This window comes from Pseudochaenichthys georgianus, chromosome 7 (genome assembly GCF_902827115.2).
Source record: "Pseudochaenichthys georgianus chromosome 7, fPseGeo1.2, whole genome shotgun sequence".
In the NCBI taxonomy this organism is placed as follows: Eukaryota; Metazoa; Chordata; class Actinopteri; order Perciformes; family Channichthyidae; genus Pseudochaenichthys; species Pseudochaenichthys georgianus.
This window is the reverse complement of record NC_047509.1, coordinates 30,749,874-30,772,931: the sequence shown is the minus strand read 5'-3', so window position 1 is coordinate 30,772,931 and position 23,058 is coordinate 30,749,874. Positions and strand designations below refer to the sequence as shown.

At 41.2% G+C, this 23,058-nt stretch overlaps 1 protein-coding gene across 4 annotated transcripts in view; it reads right to left on the bottom strand.

Annotated features, from left to right (window-relative positions):
• arhgef19 (Rho guanine nucleotide exchange factor (GEF) 19) overlaps positions 1-23,058 on the bottom strand; it is a 30,505-nt gene that overhangs the window by 6,623 nt on the left and 824 nt on the right. The window contains exons 1-5 of one of the 4 annotated variants that reach the window (XM_034087657.2): positions 22,982-23,029; positions 8,384-9,089; positions 2,067-2,558; positions 581-707; positions 409-491 (exon numbers count right to left, since the gene is read on the bottom strand). In XM_034087657.2, the coding sequence (XP_033943548.1) occupies positions 409-491; positions 581-707; positions 2,067-2,558; positions 8,384-9,068 (1,387 nt within the window). In that variant the 5' untranslated portion in view covers positions 9,069-9,089; positions 22,982-23,029. Of the gene's footprint in view, positions 1-408; positions 492-580; positions 708-2,066; positions 2,559-8,383; positions 9,090-14,926; positions 15,098-15,998; positions 16,025-22,981; positions 23,030-23,058 lie in introns of those variants that run through there. The other 3 variants (XM_034087656.2, XM_034087654.2, XM_034087655.2) reach the window with 3 other exon arrangements.

Here is a 23,058-nt window from a genome sequence, read left to right as displayed (position 1 = left end):
ATACTGTTATGTTTGGCTGTGATTACATTTGGCTGTGAAAAATAAATATTAATATAAGATTATTTTCTTCTCCCTGCTCCTTTTCGAGTATGGTGTGTTTACAGAGACATGTTTTGTAAACAATTATTATACATTAAGTTTTGCATACCATGAACGGAACAAATAAAAATGAAATACATTAATATAATAGTACAAGATGATACAGTAAGATGATCTTGGATATGAGATATAGTACAAAGGTAAAGTTTGTTTTATAACATAACAATAAATATGTAGTAAGAAATATTACATTGGATATCATTGAAACCAAGAGCAAGCGAATATAGAAAATAATTGAGTATAATACAAAAGGTTTGATGGCAAAACAGTTCTGAAAAAACAAATATAGTTCACTTCAGGGAAACTTACAGCTAGGCAAAAACCGTGATAAGCGATTAACACTGGTGACGATTGGAAGTGTGCAGTCTTCCTCCAGGGATTTCTTTCGCATTCTGTCAAAATAAAAAGAGTGACCTGACATTATTATAGGTCCTTCAATTGTTGCTGTGTATGTGTGAAAATATACAAAGTATGTTTTTACCCGAGTTTGGTGCTCCACCTATGCATGCCATTGTCGCTACCTGACAGAGCGGGTGGGGGTCCTACAGGACTGTGGGGGGCGCTGTCACTGGAGCCTCCGGAGCTGCGGTGCCTCGAGCTGGACTTATCTAGAGAGGATAAAAAGCAAGGTGTGAAGCAAGCCCCGAGGAAGTGCGCCGGACTCTGTGCCCAACATTCGTTGTGTCCAAACAGCGGTACTGCAACTTCCGTATCAGTCCGTGACATCACCCGGCCCAAAACAACTTTTTCCCATTGACTAACATGGGGAAAGAGACGTCTGTAAATCAGCGGATACTTTTAAACTAAATAAACTACCCAGTATGAACTATTTTATAGCCCTTATTATAATCATTAAGTCCTTAAAGTTGTCAAATGCACTAAAAGCCGAATCTAGATTTATTTTCTCTCTCCATTCATTCTAGTGAGCCGAAGTGGGAGCTCGGGGGGCGGGGCTTAAGGGGCAACTCAACTGCGCATGCTCTAGCCAGGCATGACGGGTAATCTGTGACGTTTCGCTCTCTCAAAAGATGGGCCATTTTGCCTTCATGCGCCAATGAGCAGCTCTCATAGGAAAGAACGAGCCCCCGCCTCCCACGCTGTATCCAGTTCTTATTATACATCCATGGTGTGAAGTCTGGGGAAGAAGCAATGGTCCTCATGTTGTAAAGGTTGATAAAACATTAACTCAGTTTGAACTTTCATGGATGTTTAGTGACTTTAAGATTCTTAAGAAGTGAAAATACAGCTTCTTGACATAATAAGCTTTTTCAAGCTAGTCGATTACTGTTAATCTATCAATCTTATAACTATATTATTTTCCCTATTATGTTTCAAATATTTGTATACTATATATACAGTAAAGAGGGAGAGAGTATTTACATTTCCATCAAATCTGATAATAATGTTCTAGATCCTTGATGATTCTGCACATTTTTTATTTTTAAATCTGTATATAATGCCATTTTTCTTTCAAGAGTTGTTCCTCTGAGTTAGATTTAATTTAATTGTATAGGCATGGATATTAAATCTGTAATGTTTTGCTTTGCTTTGTTTAAAGTGAGCTCAATAAGACAATTTCCAATCAATCATGATGTTATGGACATAACATATCGAATCATAGTGCATGCATAGTCCTTTTTAATTGTCAGGATATAATGACAAAAAATTACCAGTGCAAATACCCAGATCCATAACTAATGGCATCCAATTGTTTTTTTGTTTTTTTTATCAACAGTCCAAAATATATAGCATTTTCTGCCGTTACAAATTAATTGACTAAATATTTCAGCAATAAAGTTAAGAATTATGCAAGACTAGGCACAATGCGTTAATGGCTATTTTTGTTCATACTACAGTTGGGTATTTATTTGAAAAAGGTTTTTATACAACAACTACTTGCTAAACTGTGTTGATGGAACCACCTCTGATTGAAATGGACCGTGATGTTGGACCTGTTCTGGACTCACAGTCAGCGTTGGGCCCGAGGCTGATGGTGCTCTGTCGGTCTCTGGAGGCCACTCGAGCTGACAGAGACTTCCCCAGCTTCAGTGTGAAGGAGCTCTTCCTCTGAGACAGCTGCAGTCTAGAGATCAGCTCTGAGGCCGAGAAGCGCCGTCGCTCCTGATCCCCCTGACGGCTGCGGGACAAAAAGCTCCCCCCTGTGGCACTGGACGTCTCTACACCCCCGCTGTCGTCCCCCAGCCCCGGCAGTGAGTCCTCTATTATGTGTAGGGGTTCTTCAGGTAGATTAAAAATATCCTCCTCACTGAGGTTTGGGAGATCTGAGAAGCCGTCTACGGAGGAGGGGCTTGAAATGGCCTCCAGGGAAGATAATCCGCTGAGGTCCTCCTCAAGGAAAGAAGCAAAGGGTCCTGGGAAGAGGTAGTCTGCGTCCAGGATCGGGCTGCTGAGGGATTCATCGCTCGGGCTTTCTGGGGAATAAATCTGCATCTTTCTCCCTGGAAACAGGAAAAAATAACTCCATGAGATTAAGAACAATCATTTTAAGAGTTAGGTACCACTTTACAATAAGACTACTCTTATAAAGGATTCATAAAGGGTTTATAATTAGGTTATTAATTAGGTTGTAAACACTTTATTAATCATTAAGAACCATTTATAAACCAGTTCTAACATAGATGTCATACATCAACACAAGCTCACTATTTGACTAAGCCTTATATTGGCTACCTAGCTTACTTCGTCTTCTTCATCAGCCGGTATCCTTGGTTCACTGAGTTGATTCTCCCCCCATCCATCTTGATGTTTCTTGGCATCTCTTTATGACCATTTATTTCCGAGTTAACATTTATAACTGCCAAAAGGGAGCCTTGTAAATTGTTAAACAAATCACCATTTATTAATGAGTTACTACCATTTATAATTTGTTATATTAAGCCTGAAAGTTATGCATACATTAGGGCACATTGATTGACAGGTCATTCTCATTCCAGTGACTGCTACTGTTAGCTTCCTGTCTCTCTGCTAGCAGCTCCGTGATGCTACAGGGGCTCAGCTCATCCGGGGAACATAACTTGAACTCGGCCGTGTTTGTTGTGCTGGTGCCTTGTGGACTATTCTTCATGCTTATATCGGACTATTGTGACTCGCTCCGCGTTTAAAACAGATGGTGCATGAATGCGGTTTTGCGGTAAGTGAAATTTGAAACTTTATTTATGTGTTTATGTTTTTAGTCAGCTTACGTTAATGAATGTTAAGGCTTGGGTTAACATGTAGTAAGCGAGTGGTAGCTACATCTGTGCTAACGATGCTAATCGTAGCCTCCAAGTTAAAACCTAATAGAGAAATGTTAAGCATTAAGTTGAATAATACTGTAAAACAAACGGCTTCTGTTTGAGGTTGGTAAAATAAGGTCATCCTTGTAACTTAGAGAGATATTTTATTAGGTAGGTAACTTTATGCATTGATACAACCAGGGCTGTATCCAGGATTTCCTAAATACCGAGGTCCAAACATGTTAGGGGGGTTCGGGGGATACCCCCGAGATTTTTGGGATTTTCATGATCTAGTTAGGTGCTTTTTAAGTCCTGTGGGGCTTAATGGGGACATTGGATAATATATTGATTTCAAACCATGTCAGTGGATGCAGCATAAATTATTTTTGAAAGTGTAATACATAAGAATCAGTTGATTGTTACTATTAATGATCTGGACATGCAGAAGGACCTGCACCCTCTCTTCCATCTTCTTTAGTCTCTCTGTCTTCTTCCTGTCCATTACTCTCTCTGTCCTCTACTCTTTCTCTTTGTTCAATCTCTAAGTTAGTGTGCATGTTGTCGGATGTCCACTGACTAACGTAGAGCGTTCACACAGGATCTGCTGGTCATATGATGTCCTGATGAACAGAAACACAAGCAGCCCGCTGGACTCAGATCTCTAGATACCTCATCACTCCTCCGCTGCTCCGGGACAAGTACAGGCTGCGGTGGTTTTTTGATACATGTCATCTTCTTCTGTTTGCTTTAATCGAGGCTACGTAGTTATGCAACGCCCCCATCGTCAGTAAATGGAAGTACTACAAAGAACCCCGTTTAGTGCAATTATTTCACAAGTTTTGTATACACAGCTCGGAAAATATTACCGAGGTCCGGACCTCGGTGACCTCAATGGTGGATACGGCCATGGATACAACCCAGTCTCATGGCATTTCGTGTTCTAGTCACGAAAATAATCTATTGATTCGTGTTCACCAACACGATTTACCCATTTTTTTCGTGTCACGCGATTTTAAAAGGAATGTAAATAATAACAAATTAGAAGGAAAAAAAGATTTTAAAAAATACAGATTTCAGTACTCTAACACAGAACGATTTTAGAAGCAATGTATTTCTATTGGTAGTATGTTTCGTACCTGCACCAAATAATAACAAATTAGAAGGAAAAAAATATTAAATATATACAGATTTAATATATCCTGAGGCTCTGAGCCCCATTTATTTTCCTCTCGGACGGCAAAAAAAGTCTGACATTATACAATTTAAAATAAAAACAATACTCGTGGCTTGATATTGAGTAAGAACATGTTTTTATGAACCCCACAGCTTCCGGTCTTCCAAGACCCGACCGGACAAAAAGACGTGGTGCAGGCACGAAACATACTACCAATAGAAATACATTGCTTCTAAAATCGTTCTGTGTCAGAATACTGAAATCTGTATTTTTTTTAATCCTTTTTTCCTTCTAATTTGTTATTATTTACATTGCTTTTAAAATCGTTCTGTGTGACACGAAAAAAAGGGGGAAATCGTGTTGGTGAACACGAATCAATAGATTACATTTATTTCGTGACTATTACACGGAATGCCGTGAAACTGGGTTGATTGATAAGGTTAATTTAAATTTGCTATGATCAATTATGTAGACAAGCTAACGTCAACGTAGTGTTGAAGAGCGGCCTAGTGTATGTGAAATTAACCTCACTATAAGATGTGTGTATATTACAAATAATAATGTCATATTTCAAGATGATTACTTAGATATTACAATATGGTTGGTTGAGCTGGAGTTCAATATTGAGCTTACATGTTAATGTCACAGTCATATCTGAAGAATGAACCCAAACCTTGTTCTTTTTATTAATTGTATAACCAAATTGGTATCAAATAAATAGTAAGCATTGGTAATACCAATGCTGATAAAGTAAACTATTTTATTTGAGTATTTGTGTCTGGGAGAAGGTACTGTACCCAGTTCCTATGTCCGGCAGTTATAGACTGGGCTTTCTTGTATAAGAGAATACAAAAATATATAAAAAATCAATATGGACCTGTAATATTTACTGTAATTTGTGTGCATTTTGTTGTTAACTAAGATGATGTTATGATTTATTTTGTGTTAGTATGCACATGGACGCTTTGGAAATACCCGGAGAAGGAAGAAATGGGTATTCGGAATGATGGTTAAAGAAAAAAAGGTGGAGACTAGTGTTGAAACTAGTGGAGAAACGATCAAGATGCCACCTTGTCCCTCTGATTAGACGGCATGTTAAGTCCGGAAGTAGCATTATTAGTGATGAGTGGAGGGCATACAGGAGAGTGCTGAGTAACATCGGGTACAACCACTGCACCATAAACCACAGCAGGTGGTTTGTGAACCTCCAGACTGGCAGTCATACCCAACATAATGAAAGAGCTTGGTCGACCGTCAAAGGACATGTCCGTAGACTGAGAGGAAACCGTACAGAGTTTGTTGGAGGAACACCTCCATGACCTGAATGGTCATCTTGGCTTGGCTCTGCTCACCCTGATGGACTGCTTGGACGCTTGTTCAAGAATATACACAAAGCCTTTCCAGTCTGAGTACCATTTACCAGGTCTTTCATTTATGTCTGAGAAAAGCTTTTATGTTTAAATATGTGTATCAGTCATACTAAACAGTCATTACTATGAGTCCTGATTTTTTTCATGTGTGAATAAAATGTTTTGCTTGGCTCTTTTGCATCTTACTTTGCATTTCATGTGAAAAATGTGTATTAGCAGTGGTGTAGTGGGCGTTGGACGCGGGGGTACGCGTACCCCCACTTATTTGGAGCACGATCTTTTTTTTAATAGTCTAATAAATATAAAATCATTGCCAGTGTTATCAGTTGTAAGTGTGTATTTTGTTTTAATAATGACAAAAACATAATACATTTCACAGTAATTATAATAAAAAATAAAAAAGTATGATTCACGCTCGTGACCCCGCGGTGAGCTGGGTGTGCCAGCTCGCTCGCAGCCTGCCAATTTTGCAGCAGCTCTTTCCCTCAAGAACGCTAACGAAAAAGCTCTATAATGGCAGGCAAACATTTTTTACTTGACTTCTTTTCTAAAAAGAATATAATTCACAAGAAGAAAGAGGCTAGCAGCACCGAAGCTACAAGTGAAACTGCTACTAGTACTACATCATGACAAGAGCCGCCTAAAGACGTGGATAATGCTAGCACTAACGTTAATGTTAGCTGCGCTAGCAACGTTCCCCTGGCTAGCTCAAGCTCACCTTTCCCAGAGGTATGGACGGAGGAGATGTGGCGGAGGAAACAAGAGAAATACCCGTGGATAGACTGCAAAGCTGGGAAACTGGGCTGCAAAGTTTGTTCATCCATTTCGGATGAATCAGTCTTCAAAACGCAAGGTGTGTGTGTGTGTGTGTGTGTGTGTGTGTGTGTGTGTGTGTGTGTGTGTGTGTGTGTGTGTGTGTGTGTGTGTGTGTGTGTGTGTGTGTGTGTGTGTGTGTGTGTGTGTGTGTGTGTGTGTGTGTGTGTGTGTGTGTGTGTGTGTGTGTGTGTGAGAAAAGCAGCACTGTCTGCTTATTTGCAATATAGGCTAGGCCTAATCAGAATAATTTCAATTCCAGATTCACTGTTGTTTGCATTTAGGCTATATTTTTCGTTTTGTTTAGTTAATAAGTTAATTTCAGGACAACTTTGGGAATTTTGTTTGTTTGTTATGAGTTTTAAATAGATTTTGAAAGTGGAGATAGAGAGAGAGAGAGAGAGAGAGAGAGAGAGAGAGAGAGAGAGAGAGAGAGAAGCAGCTCTGTCTGCTTAGTTGCAATACTGTAGCTTATGCAATTTAGACCTATAAATTGTTTATGTAACTTATGTGCCAGTGTGTCCATGGTTTTGAGTCTGTGTGTGTTGAGCGCAGCGCCGTCTGCTTTTAGCAGCACAGTAACTAAAGTAGGACTAAGCATACCGGTAGTTTCTGTAGACCTGTCTGCCCCTTGTGTGGCATTGTTTGGGATGACCTAATTAAATTAGCGTCCCCCCAGTAAAGAAATCCCCACTACACCACTGTGTATTAGGTAAGCGTGCATGTTATAACTCATCCATAAATGGACATGTGTATTAAACTTAAAAACAACGCAGCCTTTCAGTAGTTATACATGTTAGTGACTCATCAGATGGTGATGTGTTTCACACTTTACAATAAGGCTCCCTTTTACCAGTTATAAATGGTAGTAACTCATAAATAAATGGTCTTAAAGAGATGCCAAGAAACATCAAGATGGAAGGGGGAGAATCAACTCTGTGAACAACAGATACCAAGGATGCTGGCTGATGAAGAAGAGCACTTAGCAGTACAGATAAATGTGGGCTCACTATTTGGCAAGCAACCGGTCACGTTTGACCTGTTTATCTCATGTCTTACAAAAGCTTATTAATGATTTATAAAGTGTCCACAACCTAATTAATAAATGAATTACAAACTATTCGTAAACCCTTTATAAGGCTAGTCTTATTGTAAAGTGGTACCAAGAGTTATTATAGTGTCTCTGAAAATGACAATTTTTGTATCGATTACTCATACTGTGTTTACCTTGAATTATTATTATTATTAAATTAATTGCACACCTAACGGTACAATACTGCCAAACATATGCATTTTCACTAAAATCATACTATTTTAAACACTTTGGGTTCTTAAAAACTCCCAGTGCACCTGTGAAAGCGAGGCTATTTACACGAAAGGCTTTAGCAAAAATGCATGTGCAGGTAAAGTCCTTAGAATAAACCTTGATAAATGATTATATTATTATTGAAGACGTGTGAGAGTTGATGATCGCGGACCACCTTTAGTTCAATTCATCAAGACTTTTATGTTTTTGGAATCTTCCTCCACACTGGAGGTATTTGAGAAAAACATGGTTTTCTTAAAGAATTCAAGGATAAACTGGGGGCTGAATAATGTATATTGAAATAATGGTTTTGTGTATGAAGTATTCTTCAAGCCTGATTTTTTTTTTCAAGTGTCTCCATAGTGAAAAAACGTTGCCCACTCACGCATAGACTTCTCCTTCAGTGAACCCTGGGACGTCCTCCTCTGAGGCTGGCAGGAGCCTGGGCTTCGACACTCCGGACCCTCAGGTAAGGATGAAGAGCAAGGAGATTCCCAGGGGTCTGTGTTTGTGTAAAGAGAGGACAAAGGGAAAGGCAGATCGAGGCTAAGAGCTGCGTGGAGAGGACGACATACTGTTGTGACAGAATGAGGCTTTTCTGTCTGCTCCTGCAAAGAAGTCCTGATGCCATTTAGACATTCAAACTCACAGTCACCTGCAGATGTGTGACAGTTCAAATTCAGCATTGTTTCCTGCTCATTGTCTGTCCTGTGGCAGCGGTTTTGCATGTCATTCAGTTCATTCAGTGTGTGTCTGAAACCATTCAGGGGCCGGGTGTGTGTAGTGCATTGTGCCTCTGGAATAGCAGGGGGCCTCGGAGAACCAAGACAGTTTAGTTTAGGAGTCACTGGTGGTTGTAGCTCAATAAAGGCCAATGTCTCCTGCTGGCACACTGCTACATGCTTGTGGCGGCACGGGTGGAGCAAAGTCCTGTCCTCCTGGGCCTCGCTCAGAGCCTGGGATTCCCCCGAGCCAGGGATCCACATGCTGGGACTCTCTCCTCGGCAGCGAAAAGCGTGAAGGTGAGGTTGGAAGTCAGGAAAAGGTGAGAATCCATACCCAGGAAGCATGGCTGAACGAACACATGGGAGCTGCAAAAGAAGAGAGGGAAAATAAGTGTTCAGTGTTTTACTAAAAAGGCTTGCCTGTTCCAACAGGCCCCTACTTCAAAGGATCGTTATTATGGTTTTGTTTGATTTATTAATACTTTATTTAAATGCACATTTAGGAAATCAATAACATTTCTTTAAATGTATCAGTGTATTCCTTGATGGCAATAAACTCAACCCTTTGAAGAATATAAAAAAACAATGATGTAACAATAACCTTAACATTTTACATTAATACTGTAGGTGTAAAAAATTGTGATTTAATTATTTTTATATATAAAATAAACACTTATACATACAGCCTTACTTAAACACTAAAGCTATTCTAGGAGTACACTCATTTCCTAGTAAACAGATTATAAGTAGTTGAGGCAAAAATGTATCAAATCCTGGAATAAATGAAAGACCTGGTCACTAAAACCTGCTGTGTAGGTGAGGAGACTGGGTTTTAATGACCTCTATGTATTTTGTAAATGCCTCTAAATCGAAGACACCTTTCTGAGATTACTATTTTAATATTGTTTTTAATTGCCATCTTTCATCAGTTTTGAAGATTCAAAGTTCATATAGACAAAATGGGTAAGGAGGGTTGAACATCAAAACCCTCTTACACTAACCACATTTGGTGGACTGGACACATGTTACTGTTGGCAACTTGGCTCAGTGATGCTGTTACACATTAAGTTCAGTTATAATTAACAGTTAGTAGTGTTGTGTTCGTTAAATAAACCACTCAGCCGGTTGATTTTTAACTGAAGGAGTTGGTGGAGGAATAACTTCCTCTATTGGCTTCAGTTCGTTTTGTGATTAATACATCGTCATTTACGATGTTTAAACTAATGCTGTCAAAATTATCGCGTTAACGGCGGTAATTCATTTTTTTAATTAATTGCGTTAAAATATTTAACGCATTTAACGCATGTGCAGAATGGCCCGCCCCATACATCCCACCAGTGGCAGCGCCAGGGTTTGGCTGGTGTAGGCTACACCCATACCAAGAAATGGCTTAGCCCCACCATGAAAAATGATGTTAAAGTAAGCAAAATAAAGTCTGCCAACTCGCGCGGAGTAAATTGCACAGACAGCAGTTAGTAAGATTGATTTCAGTAGCCACTTGTCTGGAAATACCGAAGACCAGAAACGGTTTTGAAAACTTTTGTCACGTGATCGTCTTCCCAATAGAACATCTTTGATAATGTCTTCTGGCCAATCAGAATCAAGATAACGGCGTGGTGTTGTTGCAGGAAGTCCCGACGGAGAATACTTTTGCTGTAGACAAGCGTGCACATAACTGGTACGCAGGTTATGTGCGTAATCTGAAATGCGTACCGTCACTTGTGTCACAAAACGCATTTGCGTACCGACGTACTTGTGAAGCTTTTCCAGAAGGCGGTTAGATCACCGGACGACAGAGTCGGTCTCCGTGTGCACAGACAGGGCTGCTGTTAACGTCGGTCTGGAGAACGGAATTGTGCCAAAACTACGCCAACCGGCTGCGGAGGGAGACTCCCCCCCTTCACTGGAGAACTGCGCTAAAACAGCTGATCACAACGTTCACACTCTGTGGTCACGAAGTACTCCACTAGCCGCTGCCGCCCCCCCTGTCGACTTTCCTGAAGTACTCCCCCGTTGATAGAAATCAACACGTAATGAATTAAGACCCCACGGTTTGATGATTGATAGGTGTGTGGGTTGTCTTTCATTTTGACACGCAGACAAATGTTATAATAAACATAGATACTGTATGTTAAATGGATATATCCGCCTTATTTCATTTATCTTTCCATTCCCACAACAATAGCCTATACATAAAGAAATGGCATATTTTGGACGTAGTTCGAATGGTGATTAGTCATGATTAATTCATTTGTAAGCTGTGATTAATCTGATTACAATTTTTAATCGTTTGACAGCCCTAGTTTAAACACATAAACTGAGCAGACACTGGAAATAGAAAGGTGGACCATCAAACTACCGGAGCGTACAGGAAGTTGCCCAGTCACACACACACACACACACACACACACACACACACACACACACACACACACACACACACACACACACACACACACACACACACACACACACACACACACACACACACACACACACACACACACACACACACACACACACACACACACACACACACACACACACACACACACACACACACACACACACACACACACACACTTAAGTCTAGTGTCTCTTTGTCTGTTTCTTCCTGCTCTAATTAAAGACTTCTCTACATATAGCATTCAGACCCTGTACTTAACACCTAGATACGCGCTCTCACACACACACACACACACACACACACACACACACACACACACACACACACACACACACACACACACACACACACACACACACACACACACACACACACACACACACACACACACACACACACACACACACACACACACACACACACACACACACACACACACACACACACACACACACACACACACACACACACACACACACAACTGCTTCCTGAAAAGATAATCCTTAACTTCTAGTTAAGTTGAAATACTTCAAGTGCAGTAAAAAGCGACACTTCACAAAAAAGGTTTTAGTTGATAATATTGTTAATTTATATGTCAAACAACTTCTATGTTTTGCAGGCCCGAGTCTTCCTCAACCATTGTGTTTTCCAGGAGCAGTAAGCTATCAATTGTAGCATTTAGCCTATGAATTAGCCTCAATAGCTTTTTTTTAAGTTGATATCCGGTCTGAATGTCAGGTTTTAACTGTGTATCTGTTTTTTTACATTTGGTACAGACAAAACACTCAAACACAAAGGCACACAGCTGTCATTTAGCCACTCCCCCTTTTATGTAGAAGAGGTCATTTGTAGTCCCTCCAGAAAGTTGTTTGAAAAACAAAAAGTATAAAGCTTAAAGCTAAAGCTAGCTTAAGGTCTCTTAGGTCATATATCGTAAATCTGTTGCTTTGTAATACATTAGCTTAGAAAAGGTAGCTATGTTTGCCCCCATGCCAGACAGCACAGCAGTTCATTCTTGACCTTGTGAACATCATTCGATTACACATTACACTCAGCAGCTGTTAGGGAGTTTTTGTCATATCACAAGTTGTTGATGTGACTTGCAGTAGATGTTCACATTCCCACATTTCTGAGCACTTTAAACATCTAGTCCGTGTCCAAATTTGAATCTTCACAAATAGTAAACAAAAATAATTTCTTTATTTGTAAGCTGTTGCTAAAAGCAGTAGTAACACTCTCTGTTTTTCTTCTCCGTGAGCAACTCTACCATTATTTGTGTGTGTTGCATTTTGGGACAATACGACCAATTTGTACTGTAACTGTAAAGTGCAATGTGGGGCAAGAGAATGTCACACTGGGTGAATGTTAATTTGTAACCCTCTATCTGTACTACAACAAGAGACTGCAGGCTCTTTGTCACGGATAATTCTAAAAGAAATATACCCTCCAGAGTTTCTTTTGTAACTAGTGTTTAACTCTACTCATCCTGACACATTGTAAATCTTTATGATATCCGTATATTTTACATCACAGTAAGTAGTATCAAATTAAAGTGTACACCTGTACTTTACATGAACATGGAAGCATCTCTTATGACGGCATACTTCAAGGTTTTTCTTGGCAGTATAACTTTGTTTATCAAGATTGGAGATTCACAGACTTGAAATAATAGTTTACCTTTCTTTTCTTTATCGAGCGCATTTGGGCTGTATGCTGTGAATATGAGGCTGTTGAAAAGCCACACCTGCTCCTGTGGCAACGGCAGTCAATCCTATCTCTCTCACACATACGTTTGCATCCACACACACACACACACACACACACACACACACACACACACACACACACACACACACACACACACACACACACACACACACACACACACACACACACACACACACACACACACACACACACACACACACACACACACACACACACACACACACACACACACACACACACACACACACACACACACACACACACACACACACACACACACACACACACACACACACACACACACACACACACACACACACACACACACACACACACACACACACTAGAGTGCAGGCACAAATGGTTACCTGTTCCCTGATGCAGACAAAGGCAGCCTTTCTGTGTGTACCTGTCCCGAGCACAGGACACCTGAGAGGGTGTGGGAACTGCTTATACTGATCCACTCATATAGTGCAGCTACTGAGCCATATAAACACATGCAGACCCCTGCTGCATACTGACACAAGTGTATTAATGGTGTCTGGATGTGATTACTGGCTATAGTATATTATACAGTAATCCAGCTGGAGATGTAAAATGTTAACCAAACTTTACATCTGCAGTCTCTCCTATCAGATTAAATACCATTTATATCCTTGTCTGCAGTGTCGTGTTTTGCAAAAAACATATATTAGTTTCCATGATTACCTTGTCTTTCAATGCTATCCTAATGAACCAATGTTCACATAATCCTCCATCAACAGCCAAGTCATCATAAATCAATTGTAGAAAATTAGCTATCTGCTCATTTCATCAAGAAATTTCAAAGATCCCAAAAACTGACAATAAACCTCACCACCACATTTATCAAAACATGAAAGCATCCGATTACTTGCACTGCACATTCCTCACGCCGATACAATTATCCCGCGCTATTAACATTTCAATTCCAAAGACATGTAATTTCCCTTGTCACAGCAGGGTGTTATTTGTGACTGTTATGGACTTTGCTGCCAGTTTCCCCCCTGTAATTTCACTAGGCTGCTCTAAGACGCCATGTCTGCATACAGCACTTAATGAATGGCACCGTGGTATGCCTTTAATGCCAGCAGCCGTACTAGGAGCATTTTTAATTGCGATATATTTCATCCTGAGGGTCTCAGAATAATCCTTCAAAGGAGTGTATCAGACACATTTGAGCATATATGGGGTGCTGATTCAGCTTCATGAAAGAGCCAAATGTTGTGTAATCGCATAATTAGATTAAGTTTGCTGTTTGCCGGGGGCGAGAGGAGAGTGTTCAACATGGATTCACTGTTTGTGGTTCATTGAGGTGAAGAAAAACATTTCTACACCGTTTACTTTGTAGGTAACACTGCTTTATTAACCCTTTCATGCATGAATTATGAAAGCCTCAGTCAGGATTTTCAGTCAGGTGTTATTATTGCTCTTGGTGCATGAACTTTTTTTTTTTTTTTATCTAGTTTTTTCAAAGAGATTTTTATATGTCCACTCAGGTGGACAGTATGCGTTCAGGGTTTGAACTGAAGAGATGTACATTTTGAAAAAATGATAAATAAAGATGTGCAAACTTAAAATTACATTATAATAACATAAGTATATTGATTTACGGCCCAAATAGATATTGCAGATGAAGTATTTTCAAGAATAACCAGGGCCAGGGGCCAATTTGAGGCCCCACGCACAGTTATTTGATGAGTGCTAGTGGAGCCTCGCAGCGGCGAAACCGTGCAGTGCCACCCTAATTGCGCCACATAAGCGCATGGGTGCGCCTCAGATGAGGCCCCCCTCTGCAAGGTGTGGCCCCCTCCACAAGGTGAGGCCCCACACAGTCTGCATGATCTGCCTGTAGGGAGGGACGGCCCTGGGAACAACAGCAGCAGTACCAGTATGAATTGTAGTTGAAATATAGCCAGTGATGCATGAAGTCCACTGTAGTGGACAGGTGGTTAATCACGATTTCCTGCAAACATAACATCAATACTTTGATAATTTATGAATGATATGATTCCTTAGTTGTTACTTGATGTCACCACCTTTTTTATACCTGCAGGGGACGCTTTCCATGAAAGGATTGGCAGGATATAGATGGGCGACTTGGTCCATGTGGCTTTCTGTCGTCCATCTTGGTTTAGAGACATGCCTCATGCACTTACACTGACTTGGCACTGAGTGGCAGTGTGTGGGATGATGCAATAGGGTCCTATGTAGTGGCTGACGGTGCAACTATGCAAAAAAAAACAATGCATATACAAGAAAACACCTTTTGAATAGCTGTCCACTGCAGTGACCTCGATGCATGAAAGGGAAGTAGTTTGAAAGGTTTCAGAAGGCTAAATGATCCTAATATATCTGTGCCGGGTTTATTAGAGGTGTGTGTCATTGTGGGTTTTACCGTTAATAAATAACTCAACAAATATCTGATGAGATGTTTTAGCCTGAACAGGCAATCTACTTTGTTAGGTATTTTCTTTGGTTAGACATGAATATATTGTTGAACCATCAACAGGAACCTTTCCAAGACGAGTTTGAACTACAATATGCACACTTTGCAAATTATTAGGTTGTGGTTATCTGAAGCCGTTTGGTCTCATTTTGAAACGAAGAATCTGCACACTGTATCAAGGCATGATTAGGCACGATGTGAGTTTCGTTTTTGTTCTCTTTGCCACCAATGGGTTAATTAAACAAGATTCAACTTCTTTGTAGAAGGGAAGAGACAGAAACTTGGCGAAGATCTCCACACTAAGGTTTCACCTTTATAGATCACAGTGCCTAACTTTTTGACGAAATCATTCAATTCAGAACGTTTTTTTAAGATGTAGAAATTCATTACAACATGAACAGAATATCAATAGCCTTATGGTTTAATTCTGCCAAACCGAGTTTACATGTGTATGTCTCCTCCCTCAAGAAGTCAAAGATTGGCACTAACTGTTCATGAAGTAAGATTTAGATCTGAACATAGTGGATGTTTAACAGAACAAAACTAAGCTTGTGAGATTAAATCTTAGTTTGCCACCACAGAAACGTTGTTAAAAGTCCTGTATTCTGTTATATGGCACCCAAAAATTCAAACCTGTTTTCATCTTGACAACCTTTTTAACCTCCCTACTTACCTTTCCCGGCGGCGCAAACACGGAAGTGGGGCAACACATATTTGTGCACTCTGATGCCAGTTGTTTCTCAGTAGTTTGAACAGTGAGTGAATGAGTAACCAAGCAAATCAGAGCGTTTTATTCAAGATTAAAAAGCAGGGGCCAACATAAGTCAAATCAAACAAATAGCAACGATAGCAAATGGTTGTAGTAACTACTGGCCACAGATGTGAGGTCAAAAACATGATGTGTAGTTGTTTGCTGTGTTGAGGTTTGTGTGACTAAAATCTGGATATCCAAGCAAAAAGGAAAGTTGTGTAAATCATAGCTTGCGTCCCCTTCCCCCGCTCAGAGCTTCCCTCCATGGGCGCAGTGTGTTTGGTCAGACAGACTGGAGTGTCCTGACAGTGTGGTGTGAGCAGCTCATGTGTGTTTGTGAGCTCGCAGTTTAACTCGGTCACATCGGACCACTAATTGCCAGGCAGCAGACTAAAGAGCCTGGCATTGTCTGCGGAGACAAGACATGACAGCATTCAGCATCACTTGTGGGAAAACCACGCCACAGCTCTCCGTGTTTTTGTGACATTTTCTATTCGAACATTGCCAACTAAAAGAACTTTTTTTAAACAAATGTTTGTGTTTGACATTTTTGTGCCATAATTATCTTGTCTTTACTGAATGATGCAGCAGGCTGTGAAGCAGTCGTGGAACATGTATTCAGGTATTTGAATACAAGTAGCAATAGCACAGGGTAAGCTACTGTTACAAAGAAAAACCCTGCTTTCAAAATGTTAGAAATGTTTAGAAGTCGACGTACTAAAGTTATAGCACTCATTATAGAATGGCCCATTTAAAAAAATATATATTATGTTATTGGATTATAATTGTTGATGCATTAATGTGTGGCTGCTGATTAGTTTAATCTGTATAACACATAATGATGTGTAAGGAATTTTGTATTGTATTTTGTATTAAGAATAGGAAGTAACTCAAGCAGTTTGAAAAATGTAGTAGTGTAAAATGCATGTTCCTGCTTAGATATAGTGGAATAGAAGTATAAAGTAGCATACATTAGATTATTTCACTAAATTACTTAAGCAATTGTACACAATTACTTTCCACCACTGATGTGTAGCCTCTAAAAATGCTCTTTAAAAAGTATTTTTGCATTCTTGTGCTGCTTCCAATCCAGGTGTTCTGATGCAAATGATGATGTGTAGACATAAAAACAATCAAGGGGCAACTAGGAACTTGTTGACAAAGTTCAGACACTATGCTAAATATGTGTTTGAGGTTGCCAGGCATCTTGTTAATGAATGATGTGGTTTTGTGTTAGACAGCTACACATACAGTATCTCCCATAAGTCTCCCATTATGATCAGCAGTTTCAAAGGGATTTCTACTCCAACCAGCTGACCCACAAAACTTGATAACCTATTTTCTTTATGCAGCATTTCAAATGAACACCTGACACAACTGGATGGGAAGCCAACAAGTGTCTTCTTGGTATTTTAATGGGCTTCATCTAAATATCTCAATCACAATAAGCTCAGCAGCGAGACTCGGATTCCAATCAGCGAAAGCGCTCCAGATGTCAAGGTGAAGCATTAAGCTACATGTTGGGAATCAGACGGCTGAACGGTGTAAGAACGATTGAGTAAATGCAGGTCAGGGAGTTTGTTGGTATCCGTTCCTCTTCTCTCCTCCAGCCACTGAGACAGGTGAGCACCCCAGAGGCTATTCGGGAGGCGGGTGGAGGTTACCCAAATGTTTACACGCGGTGCGGACCCTCCTAATCCTCCTCTGCAGCCTCAGGGCAACCTAATCCGCGAGCTTCGGAGACACAACGAAGACGAACACTGACAACCTGCCCTGCAATCACACACAACTCTGACACTCACAAGGCCCAGATGACTGTGTGTCTGCAATCTGTTTTTGATTGAAAGCGACAAGACGTGGAGAGGCCTTCCCTGACCTCCTCACCCGCTGGGATTCCCTCTTACTTAAAACGGACAAACAGCAAACTCTCATTTAAAAGCCTGAGAAAATGGCGACCATGTCACACGTAAACGTCAAGACTTTTGGACCTTTAACCTCCCCTCCCCCGTTCCCCTCTGCCACCATAACAACTGCAGATAGGACTCACAGCCGGGATAGTAAAGACACAAAGGAACTATTGACAAACTTATGGAAATAACCTTGTGTAATTATGGTGCTTTGTCATAAGTCGCAAAAGCTACCGAGTGGATGGAGGGCCAAGGATCCAACGCGCTGTAAATCCAGAAAATCTCATAATCAGTACCCTGTGAGAGGTGATATTTATCTGTGTGCCATGACACTCGAAGAAAAGGAGTGCTGATCTAGGATGTTTTCTCAGGTTACCAGGACATATGAAAGTCAATCCATCATCAAAAATGTATTGTTACAAATAACTCAACTACCATTTTATATTTCATACAGCTGTAATCAACAATTTCGCAAATAATGTATATCTCATGGATGTTATGTGAACAGCTAGTATAAAGTGTATCAAAGGACGGCATACTTACACTTTAAGTCCCGCAAGTAAGGGTTAGGTTTGCTGTAATTTAGTCGGTGTATTTTTGTTTTTTTAATTACGGAGCCCAGGGTGATGTGTTTTTTAAGAAGCAGTTCCTGAGCAAATAGCAACTTTTTTGGCAATTTAGGTTTAAAAACCACATCAAGATTTATAGGGTGAGAATGGTGATTTTCTATATTTCTTTTGTGCTAAACCCTTCCCATGAAAACCCAGTCGCCTGTGGCATAGAGCTCCATTGTTGTCCAAAACGCTTCACATCAATGCACACACTGGTGCAGTGGAGACATGTCCCTTCATTACCATGACAACACACTGTACATTATTTTCAGTCAATCCTCCATACAACATCCTGCTGCTGTGCATACTCCAAAGAGCACATCGTGTGTATTACTCCGCAGCCAAAAGTAGTACTAGAAAAATTAAATATGTATAAAAAACAACAGCAGTTTATCTTGTGATGCTTTTATGTTGTTAGTAGGAACCAATGGACTTGGAGCTGAGAGCCGAAGACAGAGTAGGGATGAAGCAAGTATTAAGGGACGGTCTTATGCATTGTTGATTTTGTGGGACTTAAGGAAACATATAATATCCCCAACCTCCTCCTTTAACAGCTTGAGTCGGTCATAAATCAAAAGTGTCGAGCCTCATCCTTTAATCCATTCTCAAACTTACCCGCAATTATTGTTCTGCTGATGAAGCAATTCGTAGTGATTAACATACAAAAAGGAGTGCCGTTCACGTCTCTGCTGTAGTTTCCTTCCAGGTTTTTACATTTCTGGTTGAAATTCATTAAAAAAGAAGACGTGTTGGTTGGCTGTACTCAAACTGTCAATCAAGCACTTTGATTCCAATGCGATCCTTCACCACTGGGCTCTCGAGGGGCTGACCCACTTTACAACACATCGCTGATACCTTCAGCTGCTCCTGTGTTTACTCGCGCTCCCTTCCTCTCCGTGTTTATAGCCCTCTGCTCCACTTCTCCCCCAGCTGTGCACCAGCAGGTCCTCCTCACCCCTCACCCTCCTTCTCCTGCACCCTACTTCTTGCTTTTCTTATGTGGACAGGTACAGACAAGCCGTCCACTGACTGGGCTGCTCGTTGTTTTGAAACGTGATCTTCTAAAAGTGGAACACAGCTGAACAACTGACGATCCAGAAATGATTCCACTTTAGTTCAGAGCCAAAGCTAAACAACTGTTCAAAACAAACTCTGAGCAGCAGCAGCAGCAAGATTAACTCCACGAATTAAAAGAAAGCTAAACGACTGAAAACAAAGTTGCTTTTGTTTCCAGAACAGCAAGAGGCAAAGAAAACCCACATTTTTTAAAGCAAAAAAGCGCCTTCTGGTCCAGAAAATTATAATCTCGCATGAGTACTAATGTGAAACACACACAGCGTCTTATTGGCCAAGTCACAATAGCCTGCGGCTGCAGTGATGGACAGGTGTGCAGATACTCAGCCGGGGCCGTGCTCGGCACACATCGCCTCTGGGCTCCAGTTTCGGCTGTTTCAACCTTCATGCATGGGCCAAGTATTCTCTGACACGCAGATTAACCAATAAGTGACAGAGCCTGTGCACTGCTGCCTTAAACGTGGGGTAGAGCTCTTTGTTTGTCTTAGAAAATCAACTTATCTTAAAGAAATCAAAGCAGCCACATTGCGGTATTATTAGTAGGTGAATGCACAGGGTTTTACTCAGTAGGTGGTCTCTTTTATAGCCAAGACAAGTTCACGTCCAACTTTAGAGATACAATTCCACATTCCCCGGATGACTCGCACGCTCATTCCTCTGAAATTGACCACTAAATCGAGGCAGGCGACAAACAAAGCAGCTCCACTATGCACGTGAAGTAGCAAGGGCTGCCATTATGGGCTATTAAGGACGCTGCAATTTTGCACGCAAGTTTTGGAAAGTGACAGGCCCTCTTCGAACAATTGGTATCACTGATGCTTAAAGTGCAGGTTTCTTTATTCAATGGTGCCTAATGATTTTAGCCAAGTGATGGAAAGAAAAAAGTGAAGTGCAAACACTGTAAGACGCAAAGGTACCATTTGCATTATAGGTTGTGGGAAAAGAGCCTGGATGTACAAAGAGAAATGGATACAGCATTGGAGGTGTGGCCTCCTATGAACATTGCTCAGTGACACAGGAAGCCAACAATGGCCTGACTTGAGGACAAGAATGTCAGTATGATCTGGGTTCTGGACTCAGAGAGCATGCGCATCTGCATGGCCTATTATGCTTTTTGGGGTGTTCCCTTTGTGGGTGTGTAATATAGGTATGTGTGCATGTAAATGGTCTGCAGAGGCTGAAATCCAACAGTTCTCTCCAACACTCCTGAAATGCCCACATTAGACTCCTTTGTTTACTTCTGTGACATAGTAACAACACTATGTAGCACTCGTGCTTCTATTGGTTAGCGCTTTGCATGTGATTGGCTAAGGGGCGGGACATCTCTATGTGGTTGACCAATCACAACAGAGCCGGCCAGCTAACCAATCAGAGCAGACTGACATTACAATACATTATAGAGCATAATGTATCCTCTTTAAGCCCCGCCTCCACTGGATTCGGCTTGCAGCACTTTTTATGACTTTAAGGACACAATGGTTTATATTATGGCTATTCAAGAGTTAGTATTGGGTAGCTAGCTAAGTCAATGGTAAAAAGTAATTCAATGACTGGCATGGAAGTTGTAATATCACAGTTTGGCCAACTAAAGTTTCGGCTCACTTCCTGGGGGCTTTGAGAAAAGGGTAAGTTGTGGCTTCCTGGGACGCTTCCACACACCATATGCATACGTAGACAGCGGCTGTCTGGGAGGCAGGTGATGGGGCAGGTGCTCTCCAGACATATGGGGGAGGGAGGAAGGAGGATGAGGGATGGGCCATGTGGTGAGTTATAACCCTGTGTGTGATATGAGCAGACAAGCAGGGAGGCGTGTGGCGCAATGGAATAGTGTGTTGGTGTTCAGATCAGGGGGTCACAGGTTCAAACCCCACTGCAGTCAGCATGTCGTTGTGTCCCTGGGCAAGACACTTCACCCCAAATTGCTCCTGTGGGGATTGCCCAGAGTATTGAGTAGACGCTTTGGAGAAAAGCGTCTAACAAGCAACATGTAATGTAATGTAACATGCAGAGAGAAACTAAATGTACAAGAATATACTCGCAGGACATTAACTCAGCTAAATCACAATCATAAATCTTCTTTCTTCCCTCAGTGTTAAGATTTTTCAGAGAAACTGTTATCAGAAGCCAGCCATCGCACAGGGGATCTCCAGCCTATAATAAAGTGTAGTAAAACAGTTCAAGGTCCTGATTTATGCTGCTACACGTCCGCCCAAAGTGCAGGTGGTGCGTTCCAGTCCAGACATACCATAGTAAATCAGATAATCCAAGAAAACACCCACAGCTGTCTATTTGCAGCCAAAATATGTACCTACAGACTCTCAGTACAAACAGCAGCAGTCAACTGGCAGGACAATACACCGAGTCATCGGGACGGCAGGCAGAAAGGACAGCCGTCACCTCAGCCCTGATGGAGTTTGGAAGATGTCCAGAAAAAAGTCTGGAAGCTGGAAGGGCTGCAACCACACATTACTTTTATTATTTATTAACTGTTGACTATTTATTAATCGTCATTTGTTTTGTTCATAAAGCGTCAACGGAATATAGTCACAAATCAACTTCACAGAGCCGCACAGTCCCCAGGTGTTGTGCTTTACATCAAGAGTCCAATTGCAATAGTTTAAAATGATATGTAAGACTGTAGGTGCCAAGATAAGGGAATATTAGAATTGTTTCACTTTTTCTGCTTGAAAAATGTATGAAAAGATGATTATCAAAATATTTTCTTCTCTCTTCTCAGTTAATCAAATAACCATTTTAGGTCTAGGTGGTAATGGGTTACAGAAATGTGTCACAACTGGCCGGGAAGAAGCACCCGCCTGCTGTAGGTCATAAATGCGCTGTTGCTTAACCCTCGTTGTGTAAGTGGTGTAAACGCTCAGTTGTAGGCTCCACGTGAGTTAACCATAGAAGAAAAAGAAAACCACTGGCTATTGGCACACACACACACACACACACACACACACACACACACACACACACACACACACACACACACACACACACACACACACACACACACACACACACACACACACACACACACACACACACACACACACACACACACACACACACACACACACACACACACACACACACACACACACACACACACACACACACACACACACACACACACACACACACACACACACACACACACACACACACACACACACACACACACACACCTCCTTTAACTACCTGAGGCTCTGTCAGGTGTTCTTAGGCTAAAGCGTCCCTTGAAAAGGAGAACAGCCGGGTACAGTCTTTTAACAACCCCTCATCCGACATACTGCAGACGTGCACTTACCTGCCCCGCTCTGCAACAGCTCACTGCTGCACTGTAACCATCACAATCCGGGCTCACCTCAGTGTGCACTCGCCTAG